We start from the raw sequence: 26,180 nt of genomic DNA on the forward strand, positions 1-26,180 counted from the left end.
CCTAGATGAAATGCAAATTGCGTTAATTCCCCAAATTAAAATAATGATACATGCAAATGATTTAAAGAGATTGATTTGCAATGCTTGGAAATGAAATAGTGTTCAACATAAGTTGCAATTATAACTTCAATTGGAGGAATAAAATCAACTTCCAAGTGTTGCATGTGTTTCATCAATGAATTAAAATGATACAAGTAATTTGCTTGAAAGTAAAAATTTGTTTCAAATAAACAATGACAATAAATTGCTCCAATATTTCAAGATAACAATGTAGCATAAAATTGAAGCATGTTTTCAAGTGCTCATGAAACAATTTACCAAGGAAAATGGAAATGAATCAAAGTTTGTTAAGAATATAAAATGCTTGCATGTGAAGGATGAATTGCCCAAAGTAAAGTGTAAGCTTGTAGCTCCAAGCAACAATGAGAAAGAAAATGCAAAGCTCAAATGAAATTGTAACAAACTTTAACTTAATGAAATGTGATAGTGAGGTTGTGTTAATTCCCAATTAAAGCATGCATGTAAGTGAATGAAGTATGAAAGCTTAAACCATGCAAATGTCAATCCACCCAAGAGAAACCTCCCTCTAAATGGGGAGATAGGATACCATGGGAGAAATCCCAAGCTCCCACAAGCAAGTTAGATCTTTTATTAATATTACAATGAGAAGAGGGCCCTTCAAAGTTCTCAACTATACTTCAAGGAGAGTCCTCACAATAATTGCTTGAAACTTGGACACTAGACCTCCTTTCTTAAGAAAGTAGTGACAAGATCTCACAAAACTTATGCAAGGGAAACAAGGTGTGAGTTTCCTCCAAATGCCCACGACTTTGGCTAAGGACGTTGATTTGCCAGTGCCAGGATTGCACAGAGCCTAGGAGCTCTAACCTTCAGTTTGTTGGGATTTAGGAGGCTATGGGTAAGTTGCAGAGTGGAGCTGGTGGGGTACTGTAGTCAGAACAGTACTTAACAGGGCAAGGCCAAGGTAGAGGGAGTTGTTGCCGAGGTGGATTTCTCGCCAAGGAATCTAGATCAGTATTGCAGTTGCACAGACAATTGGAGAGGGGCATCTCGACATTGGCAGAACGGTTTCCAGGAGGGAAATCGAGGTGTTGTCGCGCGGATTGGCACGACAACGCTCGGACCGGGGGCTGTCACTCTGATCCCCGATCCCTCCGTTTAAGCCTGTCTCCCGCGGCTAAGGGGGGTAGACCCTGCGAGATAGTGAAGACCAACTGCCAAACAATTGGGTGGGAGACACGATACACGATATGATAAGCACTAGATGGATTTAGAGATTTAATAGACCAGTGCCTTAAAAGATTGTTATTAAAATGATTACTTGTTAAATGATATAAAAAATATGGACCATGAACAGCAATCATCTATCGTCAGCTAAATCACATGACCAAAACGATATCCGGCAACTGAAATTTTCGAGAAAAATAAATGCTTAAAATCACCAAGAGTCATAAAACATTAGCCAGATATCATACTTCGCATCTCGACTTGAAAATTTTAGATCTCAGTATGAAAGATAATAACATGAAAACCACTGAGACTTGGCAAAATAAAATTTCCGCAAAATTTTTATTTTTTCAAAATTTTTTTTTTTTTTTTTTTTTTTTTTTTTAAATCTTTTTTCAATTTTTTTTTTTTAATGTTATGGAAATTAAAAATAAATCCTAAAAAAAGAATTAAAATTCTAAAACTAATCTAATTTTAAAACTAAACTAAACAAAACAAAAACATTTTTATTTTTTATATTATAAAAATCAAAAAAAAGAAAAAATCTAAAAAAAAAAAAACTAAATTCTAACCATTAAAAATAAAACTAAAAATATATTTTTTCATTTTTTATTATTTCTATTCAAAAAAAAATTTAAATCTAATTACAGTTAAATCCCTAAAATCTAAAATCTATAAAATCAAGAAACAATTAACTAATATCTAAATATAACTTAACTAAAATCTAAAACGATAAAATTTAAAATCTAAAATTATATACAAAATCTAAGAGTGAAATCGCATTTTTTATGTTTTTGCTTGTTCATAAAATCTAAATATGACAAAATATCCTAAATCTAAAGTCTAAATATTAAACTTAACTATAAGAAATCATAAAACAAATCTTAAATCCTAAAACTCAGAAACAAAATTACGCTAACCTATGCCATGAAACAAAATCAAAACGCATCAAAAGTCAAAGGTGGGAACGAATGTTACGGTGAAACCCTAGCAGAATAGACATCACTGCGCAGAATGACCAGAACCGTAGACGCAAACCGCACAACGATTATCTCTCAGCAGAATTCGAATAACGATTCACGTTTTTACCTGAGGCTCTTCGACGGCAGAATAAACGTTTAAACCTGAGGAGTTTCAGTCAACGTGCCTGCGTGAAATACAATCTGAGCATCGATCATCTGCGTGAAGAAGGGAATGCGTTCTTGCTGCGGGCGAACAGAAAAGATTTGAAATCGTTTTTTGAGACCACGCTTTTGCTGAACGCTTGTAAATGGAACAGTCAGATTTGGGCTCTCAACTACATTCAGTTTGCTGGCGTTTAAACAATATGAACCCTATTTGAATCCACGCAAGTTTGTTTTTTTATGCAGGTTGGCCGGTTGTGGAAAATGGAGTAGTGAACGGTGAGGAGCCAAGCAAATCTGAGCGATTCTGATGTCCACGTGTATAACACGTCCTGAGAATTTCCCAATATCTCACCACAGGAAATGCGAATTACAAACTTCAAAATGTTGTCTTTCATATACAGTCGCCTCCCAGCAAAAATGAAACCAAAATGTTAGGATCTTCTCTGTAATGTGCTTTTCCTTTAACGCATTCAGCAGCCTCGTTTGACGGCAGATGGAAATGATTCCTTGTGTATACACAGAGAGAAACTTTTTCTTGCAGCCTCTGCAAAACCCCTGCTACCGAAGAGCTAACCCCGTATCTGCAATTTCAAGGCAACAAAACCCTAATGAACACTGAATAAAACAAACATTTAAAACCCTAGGCAGCTGATTAATGTACAGATTTTGGCCCCTACACAGCCAGATTTAACAGTAAGAGCAGAAATATTTTCAATATATGAGAAATTTTGAACTTCACTGTGAACAGAAAGAGAATCTCTCAACGTAAAACAGGAAAAAAACTTTGAATGATTAACCCAGGGAACAATCAGCTAGGCTCTGCACAGAAGAGCCTGTGGGAGTCGGCTGGTTCAGCCTAGAACTTCCCCGAACGCCCACCTGTTTCCTTCAAAAAATGTTTTCCTGCACATCTTAAGCAACCATCAGCAAAGAGAGAGAGAAAGCTGCTAGATCTCAGGAAATAATGGAGATACCTGCCATTATTTCAGAAACCCTAGCAGCCCTCAAACCCTAGCAGGTGAACAAGATACCTGTGCTCACACTACTCTAAAAACAAGCTATGATTAATGGCTGAAAACTGAAATATGCAGAAAATTAAAACAATCATCTCACAGCAATTCCGGAGAGTAACACCAGCCAGTTTGAACCCCAAAGTCTTTTTATTAGTCAGAAATCAGTTTACAAGAGAGCTTTTTCAGTATAGACTCACAGATCAGATCACTTGAAATGACCCCCTAAGACCCTATATAAAGGAAATGATCCTAACGGCTAGTTCAAGTGATCCATGTAGAAACGATCTCGACCGTTGATGAGGATCAAGGCATCTCTTGATCTCATCCGTCGATTTATTAACTTAAAATATTATTATTTTATTAGTTAGGGTTTTTGCTTGATTTTTTAATTTTTTATTATTTTATTATTTTTATTCATTTTTAAAAAAAAAAAAAAAATTAATTCATTTAAAATGGATCACTGAACTAAGCTTTCGGAAACATCCCCTAGGACCTAGGACTTAGGACTCATGAGGGGATTTACAACATTTCTTGACCCTCAGGATACATTACATCAATGACTTTTACAAAATTACATCTTAAGGGACAAACCCATTTAATACAGATCCTCACAAAACACCCAGCTCTGCGACACAACCATAATCTAGTAGATCAACACACTAGGATTCTCCTAAACTTCCGATGACGAAATCCATCCCGGCTTTGGGGTCAGGTTTGAAGGAAAACTCTGCCGATCCGTGGATCGGTGAGACGAAAAACCTTCCGGGACGTAGATTATCATCAGACAGTTAGGTCCACCTAGGCAAATTACATACATGACTTCATGTCTGCTAAGATTATTTACAGTTAATACATGCAGACTGGGTTTACAATCAAAAAGATCAAACTGCTGATGATGGCAGGATGGCACGGACATGCTGCTCAGGAGCTACCCCTCTCTGCCAACAGAAAGGAGGTGTACTGCATGGGCAGTTGACCAGTAGTGGTCAACACGAGGCTCAGAGGAGTCATACCAAGAAATTCCAAGAGGGAAGTAGAGGAGCAGTGAAATGGCACTACACGGTGTAAGAGACCAAGACAGAGTGGATGGAGCCTCAAACTTCATAGTCTGGAAGGCCAGAATCTTATCCGTACTAGACAGGAATCGTGTCAAGCACTTAGCCTTGAGGACGATAGTTATCCTAGTTGACCCGGCTGATAACGACAGGTACAAGGATGCAATGGCAAGGGCTAAGAGTATTATCCTTGACGAGGTCAAGGATCATATAGTACCACATATTGCCGACAAGAACACGGCATAGGAGATGTGGGAGACCCTGACCAAGTTGTATCAACATACTTTCGTGCAAAGGAAGATGCTACTAGAGAATCAGTTGCGATCATACCAGATGAAGAAGGGAGAACAGATCGATCCATTCCTCGGTCGATTGAAGGAGATCCGAGATCAGCTCACTTCCATAGGGGCAACGTCGGATCCAGAATTGATTGTGAGAATAGCCCTGAACACAGTCTCAGAAGACTGAGAGGTGTTTGTCCAGAGCATACTGGGCAAGGCAACCCTTCCAGATTAGGAAGAAATGTGGGTTGCTCTTCGCCAAGAAGAGATCAGAAGGCTGAGCAAGGCGGGAAGCAGCGTCAAGGGGATTAGAATCAAAAAGGAGGAGGAGGATGTTGCCCTAGCATCTAAGGGAAAGCAGGAGAAACGGAAGAAGAAGGACCTTTCCAAGGTCAAATGCTTCCACTGTGGGCAACTGGGTCATTATGCGACCCAGTGACCAAGGAAGAAGAGTAAGGGAGATGCCTCTGAGACCAAGGCAGTGACAGCAAGGGCAGAGAAGGAAGTGGAGACAGACGATGATTGTGCCATGAGTGCTCATGTGCCACTTTAGAAGAAGTGGGGAGACATCAAGCTGTAGTCGGACTACAAGCGATGAGGGGCAGGATCCTCGAGGTACCCAGCCTCTTGGATTAGATCTTGCTACAGGAGCCCTGAAGAAGAGTAGAAATATTGGCAATGTCAGTAGAGACGGATGCGGATGCAGCAACAGAGGGAACTACAGTGCAGAATTCCCAGGACAGCGCGAGGCTAGCAGGCAACAATAGTGCGAGAGGCATGAAAGTGTTGCAACAGTGCAGGATGGCACAGAGAGGTGTGCAATGGTGTGAGATGCATGGAGTTGTTACAGCAGCGCAGAGGTCAGCGAGCAAGCACTTGTCAATGACAGAGGGAGCTTCAGCATCAGGAGTGTTTCTAGCCTGACGGAGATGTTAGAGTTGGGAAATCAGTTACTTACTTCTCAGTAACTGAGTTGCAGTGCAGCAGTTAGTAGTGGTAGTGCTATGGGCAGCACAATGCAGCATGATGAGAGGGGTTGCAGTGCAGATGCAGCAGTGGCAGTGGTAGGGCCATGGGCAGCAGCACGGATGTAGAGGGAGTTGCAGTACAGATGCAGCAGTGGCAGTGGCAGGGCCATGGGTAGCAGTACAGGATGCAGCAGTGCAGAGGATGTTGGGCAGCAGGCCTAGCATCAGCACAAGGACCGATGCCGGATGATCAGGGTGATGCTCAGTGAGGAGTATTACTAGAGCACAGTCCTCGCTAAGAGGGAGTGTTGATTTGGGGTAGCATCGGATGTGCTCTAGCCACGAAAATTGGTGGAGAGGCTAAGGCACATGAGATCTCCAATACCCAGAAAGGGTTTGGGCAGATTCTAAACAGTTTGGGAGATATTAAAATAATTAATATTTTTAATGGAGTCTCTAAGTCTAAACTTAGGGAAAATAAAATATTAATGTGAATTAATATAAAATTGTGTTAGAATGGTCCAAAAGTCATGGATCAAGCCAAATCTAATCTTAGTTGTTGATTAGGGACCTAATCTCGGTCGTTGATTTGTCAACGAGAAAAGTATAAGAGGAGGCTTGAGGGTCACTTGGAGAACACACCAAGAGATCAAAATTTCGACTTTCTGGCGCTGGGTTTGCTAAGAAAGTTGAGAGAGTGATCAGAGTTGCAACTGAGGGGCAGTGAATACAGAAGCAGAGAGGAAGAAATAGCACTGGGAGGATCAGCGCAGTAGCGGGAGAGAGGGATGCAGAAGCAGCCAAGGGTTCACGCAGAGCCAGCCACGGCTCACGTAGAGCCAGCCAGGAGCTGCGCAATGCCTCAGAGGGCCAGTGTGGGTGACGCAGAGGGCCAGACCACTGACACAGGGCCTCCTGAGGCTGACGAAGGCCAAGCCAAAGTGACGCTAGGCTAGAGAGAGGCTGACGCTGGGGTTTCGTGGGGCAGATTAAGTTGTGGAGCTGCCGAAGTGTTTATCCGGGGTTTCAGCCAAAATATTTGCTTCCGAGTAGAGAGGTTCCACTGCCGAGATTTTTCTCTGTTGGGTGAGCCGGATTTGGCACCCAGATTGTACTCTAAAACTGCTTAATAAATCAAACCCTCAAATAGCTACACTGGTTTTCCCGCATTGGGTTTTTCCGGGGATATTAGTCCAAAAACAACGGTGTCACTTGTGTGCTTGTTTCTATTTCCTTAATTTGATGATCTGTAATGTGTTGAGCATGTTCTTGTATTTATTTACAGTATTTATATGGTAAATAACTTGTTAATTAACAGAACAAGTAGGTAGGAATAAATCAGTAAAGTGCATGAAGGGTTTCTAACATGTCAGACTTAGAAATTCCAGCAAGAAGGAGGGGAAGTGCAGTCCCAGCAGAGGATCAGAAGGAGGGGAAGCGCAGTCCCAGCAGAGGATCAAAAGGAGGGGCAACGCAGTCCCAGCATAGCTGATGCAGAGACTGCGTGGGGTTGACACAGTTTTGCGCAGCCGCTGACGCAAAAGGTACGCAGAGGCTCATTTCCAGCGAGATCAACGTCGGTTCTTCCAGTGGCTGGGTGAGATAATCTCACTTTGTTTTGCCCAGTTTCTCTCTGTATCAGATAGCCAGTTGAGCAGCCAATGAATTGTACTTAGAATTACTACTGCTTAATAATAAAACCCTCAGTTGTTGCACCGGTTTTCCCAAGTTGGGTTTTTCCAAGGACTTTTGTCCAAAAATAACAGTGTAATGTGTTGTATATTTCTTTCTTGCCCAGTTTCTTGTTTCTGCCTATAATTTAATTGGTGAAGACTGCAGTGTATTAGTTTCAGTGTTTACTGTAGGAAACAGTAAATAATTTGTTCAGTAATTAACAAATAGAAGGAACTTATTCAGTTGTTGCAGTGGTGATTTGGGTAATCAAATTTTCACATGGTATCAAATCTACAGGGGAAGCAAGGGCGCAGAGCCGGAAGAGCCCAGCGCTGAAGAGAAGGGGGGTCGAAGTGTTGCGTAGGGAGCAAATTGAATCCTCAGAGGGATTGCACAGTCTAGGCTAGGAGGGCAAATATTTTCTAGGTAGGTCTCTCTCTTAGTGTGTCGACAAAGAGGTAAGACTTCTAGATCGAAGTTTTCCAGTGTCAAAGGGAGCAGTGCAGCAGCTTCAATGAAGAGGCAGTTTTCTGGTGCGACGTAGTTTTCTACTAGGGAAAAAAACGTCAAAAGGAAGAAAAGAGACATTGTTGAGGGAATTATTCGTCAGAGGACTTCTAGCCAAGAAGTTTGAATTCTCATTTGCTGAGCAGCAGCAGGGAGTGCGTAGGCCAGCCCAACAACAATGCAGAGGAGAGAGGAGGCAGTTCAACATTTCGTTGGCAGAGATGGCAGCTAATGGGTTGCGAGATTAGGATCGGTTGGAGGGTGCATCCAACTATGTGATCTGGAAGGCAAGTATCTCATGCCTTCTGGATGCGCACGATTTCAAAACCTATGTCGACAATGTGGTAGTTCCCGCGGATCCAGATCATCTCAATAAGTACAAGACTGAGATGGCGAAGGCCAAGAGGTTGATCCTCAACGGAGTGAAGGATCATGTAGTGTGTCACATTGTCGGCAAGGATACTGCTCGGCAAATGTGGGAAGCTTTGGCCACGCTATACAAAGGATCTTCCGAACAACAGAAGATGTACTTGGAGCAGAATATGAGATCCACACAGATGCAAAAGGGGGAATCATAGTTTTCAAAACTGGCCTTGCTAACCGATTATCGGTCTAACCAGCCGGTTAGCAAACCCACCGATTGAAACCGACCAAAAAACCCGGTCAGGGGGGGCATTTCTCCTTTTTTTGCAAAAAAATGGTCCTAACCGGTCGGTTTAGGACGGAACTGGATGGTTTGGTTCTAGCCGGTTTGTATCAAACCAGTCGATTTCATCCTAAACCGGCCAGTTAGGAGGCATGCCCACCGTCAACTGAAAAAACAACTTTTTAACTGTGTTTTAGGGGTTTTGGAGGGAAACTAAGGGTGCTTTCCCTCCAAAAACACCCTCTCCAAACCTTTAAGAGGCCCCTCTCCCTCTCATTTCTCTCACACATCTCATTTGGAGTGTTTGTGAGTTTGCTTGGGAGCTTAGACAGTGTTGAGTTTTTGCTGGAGTAGTGGAACAACAAAGTTTAAGCTAAGTAGTAGTCATCATGCCTCCAAAAGCCAGAGATACTGCATGGGCTCATTGTCATATGATTGATGGAAAAATAATATGCAAATATTGTCAAAAATCTATTCAAGGAATGGGTATTAATAGGTTCAAGCAACACTTGGCTGGGATAGGAGGCCAAGTAAAGCCATGTGGAGCACCAAATGAAATAATAGGGCATATTAGGGCAGAATACCTTCAGAAGTTTGAGACGCAAGTCACTGAACGAATAGAGAAGTTTGTGACTGCAACATTTGGGAGTCAAGACTCAACCAACTGAGTTTGATCATGACGACTCATGAGAAGTTTCAAGTGATAATGTTGATCACTATTATAGTATTATCATATATGTAGACTTGAGTCTTGTAATAGGCCATTGGCCCCATAGTTTGTAGGCTTTGTTTTTGCACTCTAGAGGCCATTTAGAGCCTCATTGCTTATGTATTTAGTCGATGATATGTATTGCACTCGGTGCCATTTTGATATATTCACCTTTACATGGTATATAAATGAGCAATCTTTGCATATTTTGTCTCTATTGGCTTGGAATCATGGTTTTAAATCTTAAAAATAGTTTTTCATTAAAAATTAATTATTTAATGTATTTTTCTAAAACCAGTTGGTTTAGACCAAACCAGTCCCGGTTAGACCGGTTCCAGTCGGTAAACCGGTTCATTAGGTGGACCAGTATGGTCACCGGTTCCAGTTTTAAAAACATTGGGGGGAATGCATTAATCCTTTCCTCACAAAGCTTCAGGAGATCCGAGACGCGTTGGCTGCTGTTGGGTCAACACCTCAACCTACAGAGATGGTGAGGCTAGCCCTAAATTTAGTCTCAAAAGAATGCCAAATATTTTTCTAGAGCATCCTGGGCAAAAAGAGATTGTCAGATTGGGAAGGAATGTGGGTCGCTCTCAGCAAGAAGAGATGAGGAGGGACTTGGTCAAGTGTAAACTTGATGGCAGTAGCAACAATGGGTCGAAGCCCAAGGAAGAGGATGAGAATGCAACCCCCGCATCTAAGGGGCAACAGGAGCAGCGGAAGAAGAAGAAAGATGTTTCAAAGATCAAGTGCTTCCGGTGTGGTGAACTTGGTCACTACGCTACACAGTGTCCTCTCAAGAAGAAGGATAAGGACGAGAAGCATGATCCAAAGGCTGCATCTGCACAGATCGAGGAGGAGGAGTTTGCCATGATCGCACAAAGGTGGGGTGATATAGAACTATTGTTCAAAAGAACTGCAATTGGGCAAGATCCTTGAGGAGTCCACCTCTCAGATCAATACCTTGCCACAAGCCCAGATCAATAGTAGTAGGATGGACCAGTGTCAGTTGGTGCAGAGGAGTGTCGGAGTGACAATTGCAGTGGCTAGGAGCGCCAGAGACTGAGTAGTGCAAATCTAGAATTGGCCGCAAACTGCAGTGCAGTTAGCACAGAGCACAGTCAACAGCAATGCAGAGGCTTCAGAGGGTCAGCGCAGAGACTAGCAGCAATCAGAACTCCAACAACAAGATGCATCATACTGAACAATTTTGGATTTGTTTCCGTTGCAGTAGCAGCAGCAGTAGCAGTTGGAGAAGGTTGTAGTGCAGATGCGATATTACTAGTGGCAATGCCAGCAGCAACACGAATGCAAAATTCGAGAGGGAGTTGTAGTACAGATGTAGTGTTGGTAGTGGCAGTGTCAACATCAGTATAGATGCAACATTTGTGCAGTAGTTGATGGGCAATGATGTCAGACATCAGCAGCGCAGAGGGAGATGTTACAGAGCAGGGTGATGCTTCAACGGGTTGCATTACTAGAGCACATTCCTCGCTAAGAGGGAATGTTGATTTCTGGTAGCATCGGATGTGCTCTAAGCCTCAAAATTTGCAGGGAGGCTTGGACACATGTATTCCACAATACCCAGAAATTGTTTTGGGAAATTACATCCGGAGACAGTTTTATTAAAATAATTAATTTTTTAATAAACTTAGGAAATTAAAATAGTTAAAGGGTATTAATCTAACTATGGGTGAAACTTCTAGAAGAAGACGTGGATCAGGCCAAAATGATCTGAGCCATTGATTAGGATCTAATCTGGGCCGCTAGTTCTCAATAGAAGGATTATAAGAGGAGGCTTGATGGGCATTTGGAACACACCTCGAGTGGAGATCAGAAGATCGAATTTCTGAAGCACAGTAGTTGCCGAAAGAGAAATTTGAAGTGATCTTTTGCAGTGAGGGGCAGGGATAGTATCTAAAGGGAAGTTTTTCCTGGGCCAAAGAGTACAACGCAGAGAGGGCAGAACAGCGTCCAGAGAGGCTAATGCTAGGCCACGCAGAGCTACGCTGTGGCAACGCAAAGCCTAAGAGGGAGATCAAATTCCTACTAAGGAAATCAAGTTTCAGAAGCCAGGGGGGCGGGTTGTGAGACCGAGAGGCTGAGAACTGAAGTTTCCAGCCTGCAGAGGATCAGAAGGAGGGGCAGTGCAGTCCCAGCAGAGGTGATGCAGAGATAGTCTGGGGTTGACACAGTTCTGCGCAGAGGCTCATTTCCAGCGAGATCAGAGCCAGTTCTTCTAGTGACAGGGTGAAATCGTCTCACTATTTGTTTTGCCCAGTTTCTCTCTGTATCAGATAGCTAGTTGAGCATCCAACGAATTGTACTCAGAATTACTACTGCTTAATAATAAAACCCTCAGCTGCTGCACCGGTTCTCTCACATTGGATTTTTCCAGGGACTTTTGTCCAAAAATAGCGGTGTATGTGTTGTGTATTTCTTTCTTACTCAGTTTCTTGTTTCTGCTTATAATTTAATTGGTGAAGACTGCATTGTATTAGTTTCGGTATTTACTGTAGGAAACAGTAAATAATTTGTTCAGTAATTAACAAATAGAAGGAACTTAATCAGTGGCTGCAGTGGTGATTCGGGTAATTGAATTTTCACATATATGTTTAAGCTTTTCACTATATTTAAATTTTAAATTCAGTGTTTAGGGCAGGGTCCCTTATGTCCAGGATTTTAACATCACTTTTGATGTTCTCTAAAATTTTAGGGGGTGCCTACACACATCCCCCATATGAATTTCCACATTCCTACATCTCCACATCCTAGAAACTTAGTAGAACATTGAGTATAAACAAGAAAATAGGAAGAAGGAATCAAAATTACTGTAGAATATTAGACTGCTCAGATCTGTAAATTTTCTTTGATTTTAGCTATCTATCAAACTCAGTCAGACAGGTGTGAGTGATGAAAATGTATTAGGATATATCTCTAATTCTTCTTGCAACAGACCAATCATATTTTGACCACTTTTGGATAAATATACCAAGCCGTCTAACAAGTGTGTGTGAATACATGTTGAGACTAGACCTTTGTAAAATCCCCTAACCACTCTGTAAATTATTTGAATCTTTGGCCTATTTCCTAAATCTACTTCATATAAAGTTTTAAAATTTGAAATTTAACGAACACAGTTCTAGAAAGTTGCTTCCCGCAAACATCAAGAACCCCACTAAAAGACAATATCATTAATTTGGAAAATATGTATCTGGTTTTATGTCAAAATAATATGCTCACTGATGTTAGACATCTTCCCTGATTTGTATCCAATTCAGTTTAGTTGCATTGACCCTTAGACACACAATCTCTATATGAAATCCTTGTCTATAATTAATTATATTATACATTAGCTCTCTGCCTTGTACAAAATCTTCTTCCACATTTATATTGCTTTGTATATGGTCTATAAAGTACCATGAACACAAATGCAATATTCACGATTAGCATTCTCAATAATCATATTGCTCTAGCTCTAGCAAGATATATTTCCAGTTTTCCCATAGACATGCACACTAACCCCATTCAAAGAATGAAGGAAAACAATGAAAAAGCAAAAGTTTTGAGCCACCTGCTGCACTGATGCTGCCTTTGCTATCCAAGAGGCTTCAAGAAACTCTGCCTCTTTTTTCAACTTTCGAATTCTTTCTAGGTCTGTACAAGCTGCTTCTAAGTGCTCCTTGCCTGAGTTGGAGCTACAAACATGAATTTCCTTGAGCAATCCTTCTAACCTGTTGAGAGCCTCATCAACACACTGCAATTCCTGCAAGAAAAACATGTATTAAGTCATCAAATTTCTGTGATTATAGAGAAGAAAAACTAGGGATGCAATGCAGGGTAAAAAATGAAATCCAGAATATTGAAGATTTATGTACAGAACATAAACTTACACCTAGAAAGTTCCCTACTATCTTTGGCACTAGTCAGTAGAGTAGCAACTTTCCTGCCAATCTCTATAATTTTTTCACAATCATGGATGAAAGACTGAAATATTGAAAGGAAACCAGTACTGAAAGCATTGAGTTTTTGGAAGATTGCCAACTAAAATACTTCCATCTGCAAAAATACAAGATCTTTTAACGTGAATGAGATGTTTATGATATCAAATGGTTTTGATGCAATAATACATACACCACATTTTTAATGGTTTATAGCCATGACACATGATAGCTTTGCGTGCAGTTCTAAATAGATCATAGCACCAGTTTAGTGGGCTTACTTTTCACATGCCTTGCACAATATGAGGCCGTAGATCATCACATTAAATAAATGGATTTCCTTGAGGTGCTCTGATCAAATTCATTATGAAGTAAGCTCCATAACCATCCTCTTGGATCTTTCACTAGTCATAATAAAAAAACTCATATGACAGAATGTTATGAATATAAACAATTAATAATTAATAGTTAATAATGGTTGGAATAGTGAAGAGACATGTCTCTAAGGACATGACTATTCATTAAGGGGCACCTGCGTAGGTATATAAAGGGGCTCTCATTTGTAACCATATATAATATCATATATTCTGCACATTCAATATTATTATATAAATATATATTCTTCTTATTACAAAAACTATCATTCCTAGGGTACAAACCCTAGTGATTTCTTGTTTAAACCCTTGTTAGGATTTACAAAACCTTAGAATCATGTATTTCATTAAGGTAGATCTTTTTCATCTCGGCTTCTTTGAATCATGTATTTCATTAAGGTATATCTCAATACCCGAGCACTAATGGCATTGATACTTTGGAGGTTCAGATCCTTTTAGCAACTCAATGCCCTTGGTTTGTAATGATGAGACAACGCTATCGCTTTAAGACTTCAAAGAGGAACTCAGCCTCTTATATGATGATCCTTCCTCATCTAGGATTTCATCATGCCTTATCACCAGCATATCCAATGCATTTTTACATGGTACTTCACTTATTTTAGTATTGGTTACATTTCACTTTGAGTGACATTGTAGGTGATTCTAGCATTTCGGTGGCTCCATTGACAACTCTACCCGACGATCTTCATGGCAAATCTACGTGGGTCCTCAATGATCAACAACCTGCCAAGACTTCTATACTTATGCCTCGTCAACACCTCTGCTTAAAACAACGAATGGCTAGAAAATAATTAGTTTTGGTGCTTCGACACCCATCCATGTGTATAGCAAAAAATCAATCTCCCACCATCGTCCGATGTGTCCATGTCGTAGACAATCATGTCACTTTGTGACCTCCACTACAGATAGCAGTTGCCATATAAAACAACCAAAACTAGACTTTGCTACAAATGGCGATCCTCGCAGGGTTTGCCCCAACCACACATTCGATCTCTTCTATATTTATTGACCTTTGGACTCAGGCCTCCATTGTGCATTCCCATTTAGCCAAACTGTCACCAATAATTGGATATCAAAACAGACTTCTACCAAAAGTCACGCTCTGTTATTAGTCAACATTTAGAACCAAACGGAATGGAAACATTTCTCGTCATATAAACAATATTTTTTAATGACAACCATATTTTGCATGAAAATTTGATCAGAACTTATTGTGACCAGAACCAAATGGGATCCAAACAAAACCAAAACTAAAACAGTGAAGTTACAATTAATACTTCGACCATCATTGCAAACTCAATCATGGAGAGGATTGTTGTCAACTCAATTGTATTTGCGGACTATTGCGATGAAGATCTTCGGTGGTCCAGAGGTATCCTTTTCTCGATCTTCAAGTAGAAGTACGAATCACAATGAAATGTAGACAAAATCTCCTTCAAGGGAAACAAGGGGAAATTGGATCATGACTATAATAATCCTTCAAAGAATCTTGGATCCAAATTATATAGACATATTTTATGTAAGAGTTGTTCCCTTTGCAAATGAGAACTCTATTCACAATAGTATTTCAGCCTACTGTATTATGGTTCAAACCTTGTTAGTGACACAACTTCCTCGTTGGAGACAAACTTTGTTACTAAGCAACGAACAGTGCTTATTCACACAAGAGGATAGATCTTAGCTCTTCATTGAGATTTGGAAACTAGGTCATCAATGGCTAGATAACAAATGACTTTTGTTCAAGGGAAGCTCTTACACCATAAGAGTGTGATCTTCAACTTTCTTTGGTGGCCTAGCTCTGACACCATATTGAAATTCGATTGCAAGCTAGAATTTTTTATCTTGATAATTACTTGTGAAAGAGCTATTTATTTAACTTTTACTTATCCATCATCAAGCAATTATACTTTAGCAATTCAAGAATAGAGATCACAGTGCACAAGAAACAAAAACACAATTATACCTTGGGAAAACCCACAATGGGAAAAAACCAGCAGTCCTTTCCTTATAGAATCTTTGTCAACAAGAGAGAAATCCAAGCCATAGCCAACCTAATCAGTAGTAAGTACAATAGCAAGATAACCATCCTTCAATTTCCAAGTCCACCCTCTAAGATTCAATACAAATATTATTTCATTTTGTCCACAAGATGCTACATCAATGTTACATGATTGTCCTCAATAAGAGCTTGAATTTCATCCTTTGTACCAGCCACAGAACCTTCATATCAACTTCAAAGTAACACATAGGATTATAGAATTAATGTGCCTTATAACCATAGAAAGGAGCTTCGAATATCCATAGAGAACAACCCAAAAATTCACATAAGAATAATGTATATGTGCCCAGAACTTCGCTTGAGAAAGAGCCTCAGATTGCTTCGTATAAGGCCTTAGATATGTTGTGATTTGATCTACTGCGAGGAATGCGAGAGATCCTAATATATAGTCTTCTACCCATGCAAAAGGGTGCCACTTGAGCTGAGCCAACTTGTCTTCTTGGAGGGCCGACTTGGTCAACTTTAGGGATAAAATATAACTTTTAAAATTCACTTTTCTTTCCTTTAAATGTCTAAATGGGACATGATAAAAAATAAAATAAAATAAAAAACCTTTTGACTCAAATAAATTCTTTTTGACTCTTTACAAAATCATAATTATGAAGATCGAACCTAGTTACAATTTCAACAACATCGACTACAAAGTGGTTGTCAGGGGCTATTGGTTGTCAGCTGGAAGTAGATGAATAGAAGAGCTCTACTAGAGGCACCCACTTTTGGTGGGTAATAGGGCTAATGCACCATTTCCTTGGGTTGGAGGATTGGTAGTGTGATGGCGAGATCTTCGTGGGACAGGACAAGTATGCTCTAAACATTCCAAGGAGATTTCACATGTACGATTGTAGGTCCATGACCACGCCTCTAGTCACAAACTAAAGGTAGGTAGATATATCCAGATTGGGTTGAGTAGATCCCTCACTTTACTGGCAGTTGATTGGGTCGCTGATGTATTTGATAAACACGCGGCCATACATATGTTTTGCCGTCAACTCTTTGAGCAAGTTTATGATCAAGCTTACCAAATCACATTGGGTTGCTGCTAAGCATGTGTTGAGATGTCTCAGGGGGGCAAAAGAGTTTGGATTGTGGTATAGACAGGTTCATGAGATGAGGCTTGAGGACTTCATGAATGTAGATTGGGTAGGGACCCCCAGAGACAGGAAGACACATCAGGATGCACATTCAGTGTTGGATTAGCAGTTGTTTCTTGGTTTAGCCAAAAGCAGCATTAAGCTCAACTGAGACCAGTGACATGGTTGCCAGCTTGGCAGGTTGTGAAGCTATTTGGTTGAGGAAGCTTCTTGTGGGCTTGTTCAGGATAGAGTTGGAGCCCATCGCCATCCACTATGACGATCAAAGTTGCATCAAGCTCTTTGAAAACCCAGTATTTCACAATCGCTGAAAGCACAATCGATATATGTTATCACCGTATCAGGGATATTGTTTAAAGAGGTATAGTTTCACTCCAATACATACGAATAGAGGAGCACACATCAAACATTCTAACCAAGGCTTTTCCAAGGAGCAGATTTGTGTACATCATAAAGAAGTTGCGTGGTGCAAAACATCTTCCTCTCTAAGGGGGATACTTAATTGGAGTAGAGAAGTAAGGGTTCTACTTTCCTAGGTGCTAAGGCTAGCAGAAGAACCCACAAGACAGCCACTTTAGCAGAATATTAATTATTTAACTATTTCCTAAAGTTAGATTTAGAAAAAAATTAAAAATTCCTAAGTTAACTTATGATTTAATCTTTAGCCCTTGATCTTGATTTAATCTCAATTGTTGAGAGGGAGAATAGGTTTCATAGGTGAGTTGGTGGTGAGTTGGTGGTAAGTCAGTTGAGCACACGCAGTGTGTGTCATATCAGCAAAGGAAGAGTCAAGGATTTCAATAATTTGCAGTGACTCAACACCTGAGTAGAAGAAATCAAGTGAGGGTCGAGCTCTTATAGCCCCAACATAATTTATCCATTTGCACATGCACGCGGTAGAGCATATTTGCGCTTGCACTTGTGCGCAGAAGGCTAGATCTGCGCAAAGGTTTTTCAAATCCAGTGCATTGTTGAAATATGAAACTAGGTTCAATCTTCATAATGACAGATGTAATCATGATTTTATATATTTAATGATAAGAGAATAATAAATTTATTATTGTGAGTCTTGAGGCATGCGTTTCATGCTCAAGAGAATTTATTTTTATATGTCAAAGCACCCATTGAATGCTTCTAGGTTTGCCATAAAGTCATTGAGTCATTGTCGTATGAATGACCCGTTTGGGCATGTTACATACTGTATGAAAAATTATTTGAGTCAAATTAGAGTCAAAAGACCCTCCAAGACCATGTCAAATGTGGAAGCAACAAGTCAGCCTCATAAAGCAACAAGTCAGCCTAAGGACACTTCAAGTCAGCCTAAAAGAATGTGTCAAGAAGCCTATATATAGAGCCATCGACCTCATTTGAAGTGCAGTCACTCAAGCACAAGAAAGTTCGATCAAGGGACAAGAAGAAGCCACTTATCCTAGTGAAGAAAGAAGAAGGAAGAACCGGAATGTTTGGGTCTTTTAGGGTGAAAATCTCTCACACTTGTGAGGAAGATTGGGTACTATCTGTTGCTGCAAAAGTCGAGTTATTACAGTCTATTATGAACATAAATTATGTAAAAATAGATAATAAATAGATAATAAATAGAAAATAAATAATAATCATAATAATATAAATATAAAAATAAATAATGAGTAAATTAACTAATGGTTAGTTAGTTAATAATGAATAGGCATGTCTTATAGACATGCCTGTTCGTGAAAGGGTACTTATCTAGCTATATATACAAGACCCTCATTCTCGATTTTAATCATCCTACATTCATTTTTTTATACAATATACAATTTACAATTTCTATCCTACAATGGATGTCTTTGTCTATGAAGTATTTTAAATATTTCCAATGCGTATACGACTCTTGGTTGTTACATTGGTATCACAGCTCATCTAATCTGACCTTTGGCCTTCAACTCGTCGTCAATTTTGTTGTCGTCAATCAAGCATTCATTACAAGGAGGTTCTCCATTCGGGTGGTTTTGCTATTTAGGCCTTTGGCCATTATTAGAAAAAAATATAATATTAAAAGAAAATTAAAGCAAACAAAAAAAATTATATAAAAAAGAGATAATATACATTAATAGGAAGAAAAAAATATATTCTGGCATTCAAAAAAAAAACAATCTATCAAAAAACAAAATAAAACAAAGTTACAAAAAACAAATATAAATAAATAAAATTCAGAAAAATTTATATTAAAAAAAACAGCTATTAAAAATTTTTTGTTTAAAAAGCCTTAACCAAACATTAGTAGAACAAATCAAGTGTTTAAAAGACGAGAAGCATGAAGGCCAAAATAAAGTTGACTCAGAGAATGAGGAATGCTTACATCTCAAAAATCATAATCAAAATCTGCTCAAACAGATTAAAAAACTGAAGGACGAAAATAAATCATTGACGAATAGGTTCAAAGAACTTGTCGCAAAGGAAGCATCAAAATCTCCAGATGTAGCAGTCCAAGCTGAAGAAACAAACATCGATTCCGCTGATCTCACAGTTCAGGCAAAATCCAAATCCCACTGAAGTAAAGACGTACTCAAAGGTCGCCGTTCAAACAACGACACCCCAAATGAGGATTCAGTAGTCAAGTCAACAACAACAATGCCCAAAGGAGATCAGCAAAACTGCCATAGAAATGTTTAAGGAAGTTCAAAAAAGAAAAATTCCTTATCTACACTCAAATCACAAGAGTAGACACCTTAATAATTCTACAAACCTGTATCACGCAAAACATAAACAAACTTATGTTCCAGAGAATATTGAAGTGAGCTCAATCCAGTCATGCGATAACTATTCACCACACATCTCCAAGGAGCAGAATATTCCCCAGAAGATTAATCTAGGATGGGTTGATCCGTTTTCAGTACGCCAATTTTGTCTATTGCTCAGAACATCATATTGTCTTGTATCAACAAAGATGAAAGCTCAGAAACAAGAAGATATTCCAAACGACCGAAGAGATCCGATCCTTCATCAGTAAGCTTTGAGGACAAAGCTTTTTGAAGGAGAAGGCAATGTTATGAACATAAATTATGTAAAAATAGATAATTACTAATAAGAAATAATAATATAAATATAATAAGAAATAATAAGAAAATTAACTAATGGTTAGTTATTTAATAATGAAAGGGCATGTCTTAGAGACATGCCTGTTCGTGAAAGGGTACTTACTTGGCTATATATACAGAACCCTCATTCTCGATTTTAATCATCTTACATTCATTCTTTTATACAACATACAATTTACAATTTCTATCCTACAATGGATGTCTTTGTCTACGAAGTATTTTAAATATTTCCGTTGCATATACAACCCTTGGTCGTTACACAATCATCTAAAAGGTTCGAAACAAGGAAGAAGTCAAGACACCTTTCAAGTCGAATTGCAAAAGGAGCCACTATCCAAGCGAAGAGGAATCAAGGGATAAATCTTTGTCTATCTCTCACACGTGCTACAACTAGGGTTTCTGAAGAGGCCGAAAAATTGCAGGTCTGTAACAAGAGGTCGAAATTCCAAAGAAGCCGAAAATAGAGGTGCAGAAGTCAGTTTGACTATAGCGTTGACGTGCAAAAGAAGAGGTGTTCAAGGAAGCCTTGCGACTTGGTCTTGGAGAGGTTTTAAGTCAAGGGTCTTAGTTTTGGAATTTATCAATTGAAGATTCTATAAGAAGAAGAATTTGGTGGGTTTTCCTCTCAAGATTAGAGAGGTTTTGGCCCTGGCTAATAGCCTTACATCTGGTGTCCTTTGTCTCATTGTTCATTATGTTTTGGTAATTGTTTGATGAAAAGAACTCAAGAAATAATCAAGCTAGAGAACTATATAATAAAGAAAAGTAAAAAATCTTCCAAAGCAGTTATCAACCAAGAGAAATCATCTTATCTCACTACCCTAGATTTCTCAACATGGTATCAGAGCTAAGGTGACAAGTCAATGAAGAGCAACTTAGCAAAGGATATTCAAGGACCGAAGTTCTAAGAAGATTATCAAGGGCATCAAATCATCAAGAAGATCCTCTCATCTTAAAGACATTTCGAGGACAAGTATCACATCATCATCTTAAAGGAAGTCAAAAGCCTAGTTTGTTGAAAGAAGGCATCTACAGTTGGAATATTCTTGGGATCCTCGCTCAATCATCACCTCAAAGAAGGAGACCTCAAAGACCCTATCTCTACTCAAGGAAAGGATACAAATCAAAGCATCTTGAAGTCCACTCATCCAAGGAAAGCAAGGGCGTTGTAATCATCATCAAAATCAAGAAGGCAGCAGATTGAAGATATTGTCATCAAAGAGCATCTTCTCAAGTAACTATCTTTAATGACCACATCAGAATCTATCAAAATGTCTTTTTGTAAGGAAAGCAACAAGTTGGTTGGGGCTTCGAGCTTTCTTGCATGGAAGAAAAGGACAGACTTGAACCTCATAGAAAATGAAGTTATGGAACATGTTAAGGGCTCAATCAATAAACCTCCAAAGGAAGAAGCCCAAGCTCATGCAAAATTCATGAAAGGGGAAGTAAGAGCTCAAAGGATTCTCATAGAATCCATTAAGGATCCCCCCATTCCCTATCTATCAAAATTAGAAACATCAAAAGAAATATATGACAAACTTGTACAATTGTTCTTCGTAAGCACTGTTGATTTGGGGTATACCATCGAATGTGCTCTAAGCCTCAAATTTTACAGGGAGGCTTGGGGACAAGTATTCCAAAGTACCCAGAAAGCATTTTGGGAACTTCCACCTAGAAGTGATTTTATTAAAATAATTAATATTTTTAATGGGGTTCCTAAGTCTAAACTTAGCAAAATTAAAATATTAATGGGTATTAATCTAATCAAGGGTGAAACTTCTAGAAAAAGCCATGGATCAAGTCAAAATGATCTGAGCCTTTGATTATGTTTTAATCTAGGCCATTGGTTGTCCAACGGGAAGACATAAGAAGGGACTTGAGGGTCATTTGGAAGACACACAGAGAGATTGAGAAAATCAATTTTCTGAAGTGAGAAGTTCTTAGGAAGAAAATCGATTGAGGAGATCTTGCAGCAGAGGGGCAGTGAGAATCCAGGAGAAGGAATTTCCAAAGAGTACAAGGCAGAGAGAGGACAAAAAGATGTCTAAAGGAAGTGTGACACTGGCCTACCTAGTGCTAACGTAGAGGCAGCGCAGTCAGTGAGGGGAAGTCGGCTTTCTGCTGAGGGAATTCGAAGTTCAGTTGTCAGACGCTAGGGGGTGAGTCTGGGAGGCAGGAAAGTCGATTTCTCAGCCAGCAGAGGATCTAGAGCAAAGAGGCAACGTAATACCCAGGAGGCTGTAATGTCCCAAATCAATTAATTTTGGAACAGGCACTTCATATTAAACTATCATGCATTTTCCAGAAGATTGTCAAGTAAAACCAGAACCATAAATCTATAAATTGCACCAAATCCCATTAAAAGATCACAACATGAGAAACGCAGCAAAGAAAATCCATCTTTATTATATAATACAGAGATAGATGCCAATACAATAGCTGGGAATGACCCTCCGATCTCCAAAATGAAACAGAAAAACAATCTCTACACCTATGGATTCTGAATGAAACCACCAAGGGGAGATGGGTGCTCGTCCAATCTCTCTAAATCACCCGAGGGTTTTCATCCTGGAGCTACCAATGGAGTAGAGAACAGAGTTCTCAACCTCTCATACAAGAAACAATACTCAATCCAAGTGTCCTCCAATGGTCTCCTCCTCTTTTATAGATTTGATTGACTCCTCTAGAACCTTCTATTTTATTATCATTTTAATCATGGAGCACTTTTCCCTCTTTTATTTCAATTAAAATATTCTTTTTAACGTGGGAAAATGGTAAATTGGCCATCATGTCTCCCCAGGTCACTAAAACTCTCATCTACCATCCCATCATGTAGATCTTCTCGTTCCAGTTCCAACAAGCTATTACACTGAGGTGTTCTACCACGTATTCCTCCTGAAATGCCACCTTAAGTGTAATTAATTCAGTCAAGCCCACTAATAACTTAGTTTTCTGAAAGTGGTCGGAATGCGCGGGAACGAAAGGCAAACTGTGTGGATGATGGAATCTACCAAGCGAATGTCATTGGACCTCATAGAAACTCCTCAAAACTCCATTGGAACCCCTGATGACATAACCTGCTCCACGGATCTGGCCATCCCCTGCCCTGGAAATCCACCTTGGTTGTACTATGAAGAAGAATAAAAATGGAGACATGATAGTCCTCCCGCCCCAAGATTTCTTGCCCTCAAGCAATCCAAACCTGTGGACCAATCTAGTGGCCCAACACAACTGAGACCCAATGCTCGGATCCCATACGAACTACTGGTCCACGTCATGCCTCCAAGCTATCGAAACATGACTAGATCCTCGAATACCTGGATCCCATGTCTGTCTCTAACCCAACCTACTACTAGTAGATCCACCTGGATCCCAATGCCACCAAGAAGGAGCATCAATGCTCCATGGCTCCTGCTGTCCTATACCTCTGCTTGTGAATGCTGCCCCACCAACTGCATACCAGCTCATCACTTCTCTCCAATCCAACTCTTAGCATAAACCAAGGTCAATCTCATCATGCTGATGTTGTGCTGAGATACTGATGAGTGGCCAGCCTAAATCTTGCTGCCAACTGAAGCATGTAACATCCCTCACCTCTAAGGGCTCCGACAATATAATGCCTCTGACTAAAAATGATACTCCATCAGTAGGGTACCAGTTCATGATCTCTCGCTAGTCCAATGCATGGATTCCTGAGCAAGGAATACATCTGCTATGCTGATACCGATCCATGCTCAACCCCTGAGGCTCTACCCGGTCAATCAAAACATGTCCGAGAAAATCTGCCTTCCTCCTTGTGATGGGAAGAAGTGGGCACACTGTGTTGCAAGCCCTATCTATATACTCTTGGAGAGGGCTACTCCCTGAAAGTCCTGCAGCACTACCAGCTTCCTGTGCATCTACCAGCACCTCATCAGTGGGTCAGCCTAAAGATGGATGCATCACCTTCTCCAACAGCGCCTGCTGTCTACTAGCCTCCTGCAAGACTACCCTGTCAATCTCCAACACCTCTTGAGGACAACTGTCTGCAAATATTGTCACCTTGCCAGCTGTCTGTACATCTGTCTGCTCCTCATCAATGACTGACCCCAAGGGTGGCTGCTCATCCTCCACCATCATGGGTTCCATATGAACCTCCAACTGGCCCTCCCAATAAGGGTCATCATGCATACTGTGCGCCTCATTCTCCTCAGCTAACTCATGCCCCGTCATATGCTACTCATGCTGACTCATCACTAGTGACACACTATCCTGAATGTCTCTCCTGGACCCATGGACTACTCATCATATGAATCTGGCCTGATGTTAATGACTCGCCATGACTCAAGCCTCTCTATGTGCTCTCTATGCTGAATCATCAGCCGCTCATCTGCTCCCTGATCTCTTTCCTACATGGGAACAATCAGCTGCTCCTCGTACTCCTCTACCACACATGGATGCATATCTGGGCTACTGTCATCAACTCCATATGACTGCTCCTGCTCCTCTCAGGACTCGTCCAACGAAGAGTCCTCATCCTAATAGACATAAAGAATATCTCCCTGCTCTACCGCTGTCATCTCCTCAGTGTCACTCAAGCATGAGTAGTGAGGTCCCCAAGGTCCTTTGCAGACGAAGCAAAGTCCCTTCCTCCTCATCTCATTCTCACTGCATGAGCCCCCAAACCTGAGTTGCTCCTCCATGGTCAACTGTCTCCTGAACAACCCAATCTTCTGCTTGACCACCTTCTCAGCTAGACCATAATCAACAGATGAGACCAACTGCACTCTCCTCCAATCAGACAACAATCGAGACTGCAACTCCCGACAGATCGCCTCATGGCCTCTCATACATGAGGACAAGACGGACTGCATGTGCACTATGACTCTGTCAGGATGATGTTTCCCAATGCTGAAGAAGCATTGGAACATCTACAAGATCAAACCATCACATTCTAAATCAAAAATGACTTCATAAGTCCTAGTTATAGCCATAACTTCTAAAATCTCAGGCTTCTTCCCAAATGTAGGACCCGCATTATTGTCTAAGTCCTAAAAAGTATCCACTATCAGCTTGAAAACTCTCCTGATAACATCATCATTGTAAGGAGCTCTAGGGGCAATTAGTCTCATGATGTGACTGAGACAAGATGCAACTCGGAGTCTAACCCCTTCACAAGGTTCATCCAAGAACTTGTGTTGTAGGAGAGCAAGCATAGCAAGTTTTAGAGCCCAAATTAGTTTCTTCCCATCTAACTGGCTCACTTTGGAAAGGATTGCATCCAGTTCATCAAGCTTGAAAAGAATTTTCCATGTGACCCTCATGTGCTTCAAATTTGTCCCAAGTGCAAGGATTTTGTGTCCAACTCTCTTCCCCTTATGTACATCCTTTGGTTGTTCTTTCTGAAGAATGGCATAGATCCCCTTTGAGAAGGGTGTATTGTTTGGTTTCTTTATTTCGTCCATATTGCAGTTTATTAAGGTATTGTTGTGTTGGTGTATAAGGTGCTTGAGAGACTCCATTATTCAGCAAGCATCATAAATCACGTAGTCACACAAGATATATCAATAATGATAGTACAGGGCACATGACAATTTGTGACAACAATATTAATTTTCCAATATACTACAAACAGGCTCTAGACAATACATGCAACTGTAATACAAACTCAGTATTTATACTCTTGACATTTGCTTGATTGAAGATAAGGAAAATTAAAGAATAACACCTAGTATGCACGTTGTCCTAGACGGTTTCAACTAATCGCCAACTCCAAAAAAAGCAATCTCCAGTGATTAGAATCGGCTAACGCTCTAGTAATTAACGTACTCTTCCCTTTATGTTTTGGCAGTGAGATAAACTCCAATATAATGCTCAACAGTACATTTTGGCAACTGGAATGGATGAATCAGTTCGACAGTTCTCTGAAGGAGTCCAAATCTTAGATTTTATCAGCAGTGAACATTCCAACATTCTATCTTTATTTGGCAGCAATCATACTATCTCCTCAAGTCTCAATACAACTTGGAATAGTGAGATCAATGAACTGATAATCTACACAAGAGTGTTCTTCAACACTCGATGAAAGTCTGCCTTGCTACTAAGCTATGATATATTCAGTGATGCAAAGACGATGCAAAGACAATGCTGACCTTGGCTTCAAGCATGGCAATTCATTCAGTGATCGACCAACAGACTTCAATGGGACATGCAACATACAGACTACCTTCACACTCCCTTTTCATGCACATAGGTCGCACCAAATTTTATTTTTGTGATCAAGGAATTACCACACAACGTTAAGTGCACTACACTTGTCGAGCTATCAAATACAACATACTGGTAACTCTGTCATCCACATAAATCTGCTTCAACGATCAAAATACAATCGCTCAGTTCAGGTGGATACG

At 40.1% G+C, this 26,180-nt stretch overlaps 1 protein-coding gene across 1 annotated transcript in view; it reads right to left on the bottom strand.

Annotated features, from left to right (window-relative positions):
• The window catches only part of LOC149218718 (uncharacterized), a 345,217-nt gene that overhangs the window by 201,222 nt on the left and 117,815 nt on the right, over positions 1-26,180 (bottom strand). Inside the window, exon 10 of the mRNA XM_089386617.1 lies at positions 12,803-12,994. Coding sequence (XP_089242743.1) covers positions 12,803-12,994 — 192 coding nt within the window. The remainder of the gene's footprint in view (positions 1-12,802; positions 12,995-26,180) is intronic.

This window comes from Pinus tabuliformis, chromosome Q, assembly GCF_031772625.1.
Source record: "Pinus tabuliformis cultivar Carrire ecotype Pingquan chromosome Q, CPIR1, whole genome shotgun sequence".
In the NCBI taxonomy this organism is placed as follows: Eukaryota; Viridiplantae; Streptophyta; class Pinopsida; order Pinales; family Pinaceae; genus Pinus; species Pinus tabuliformis.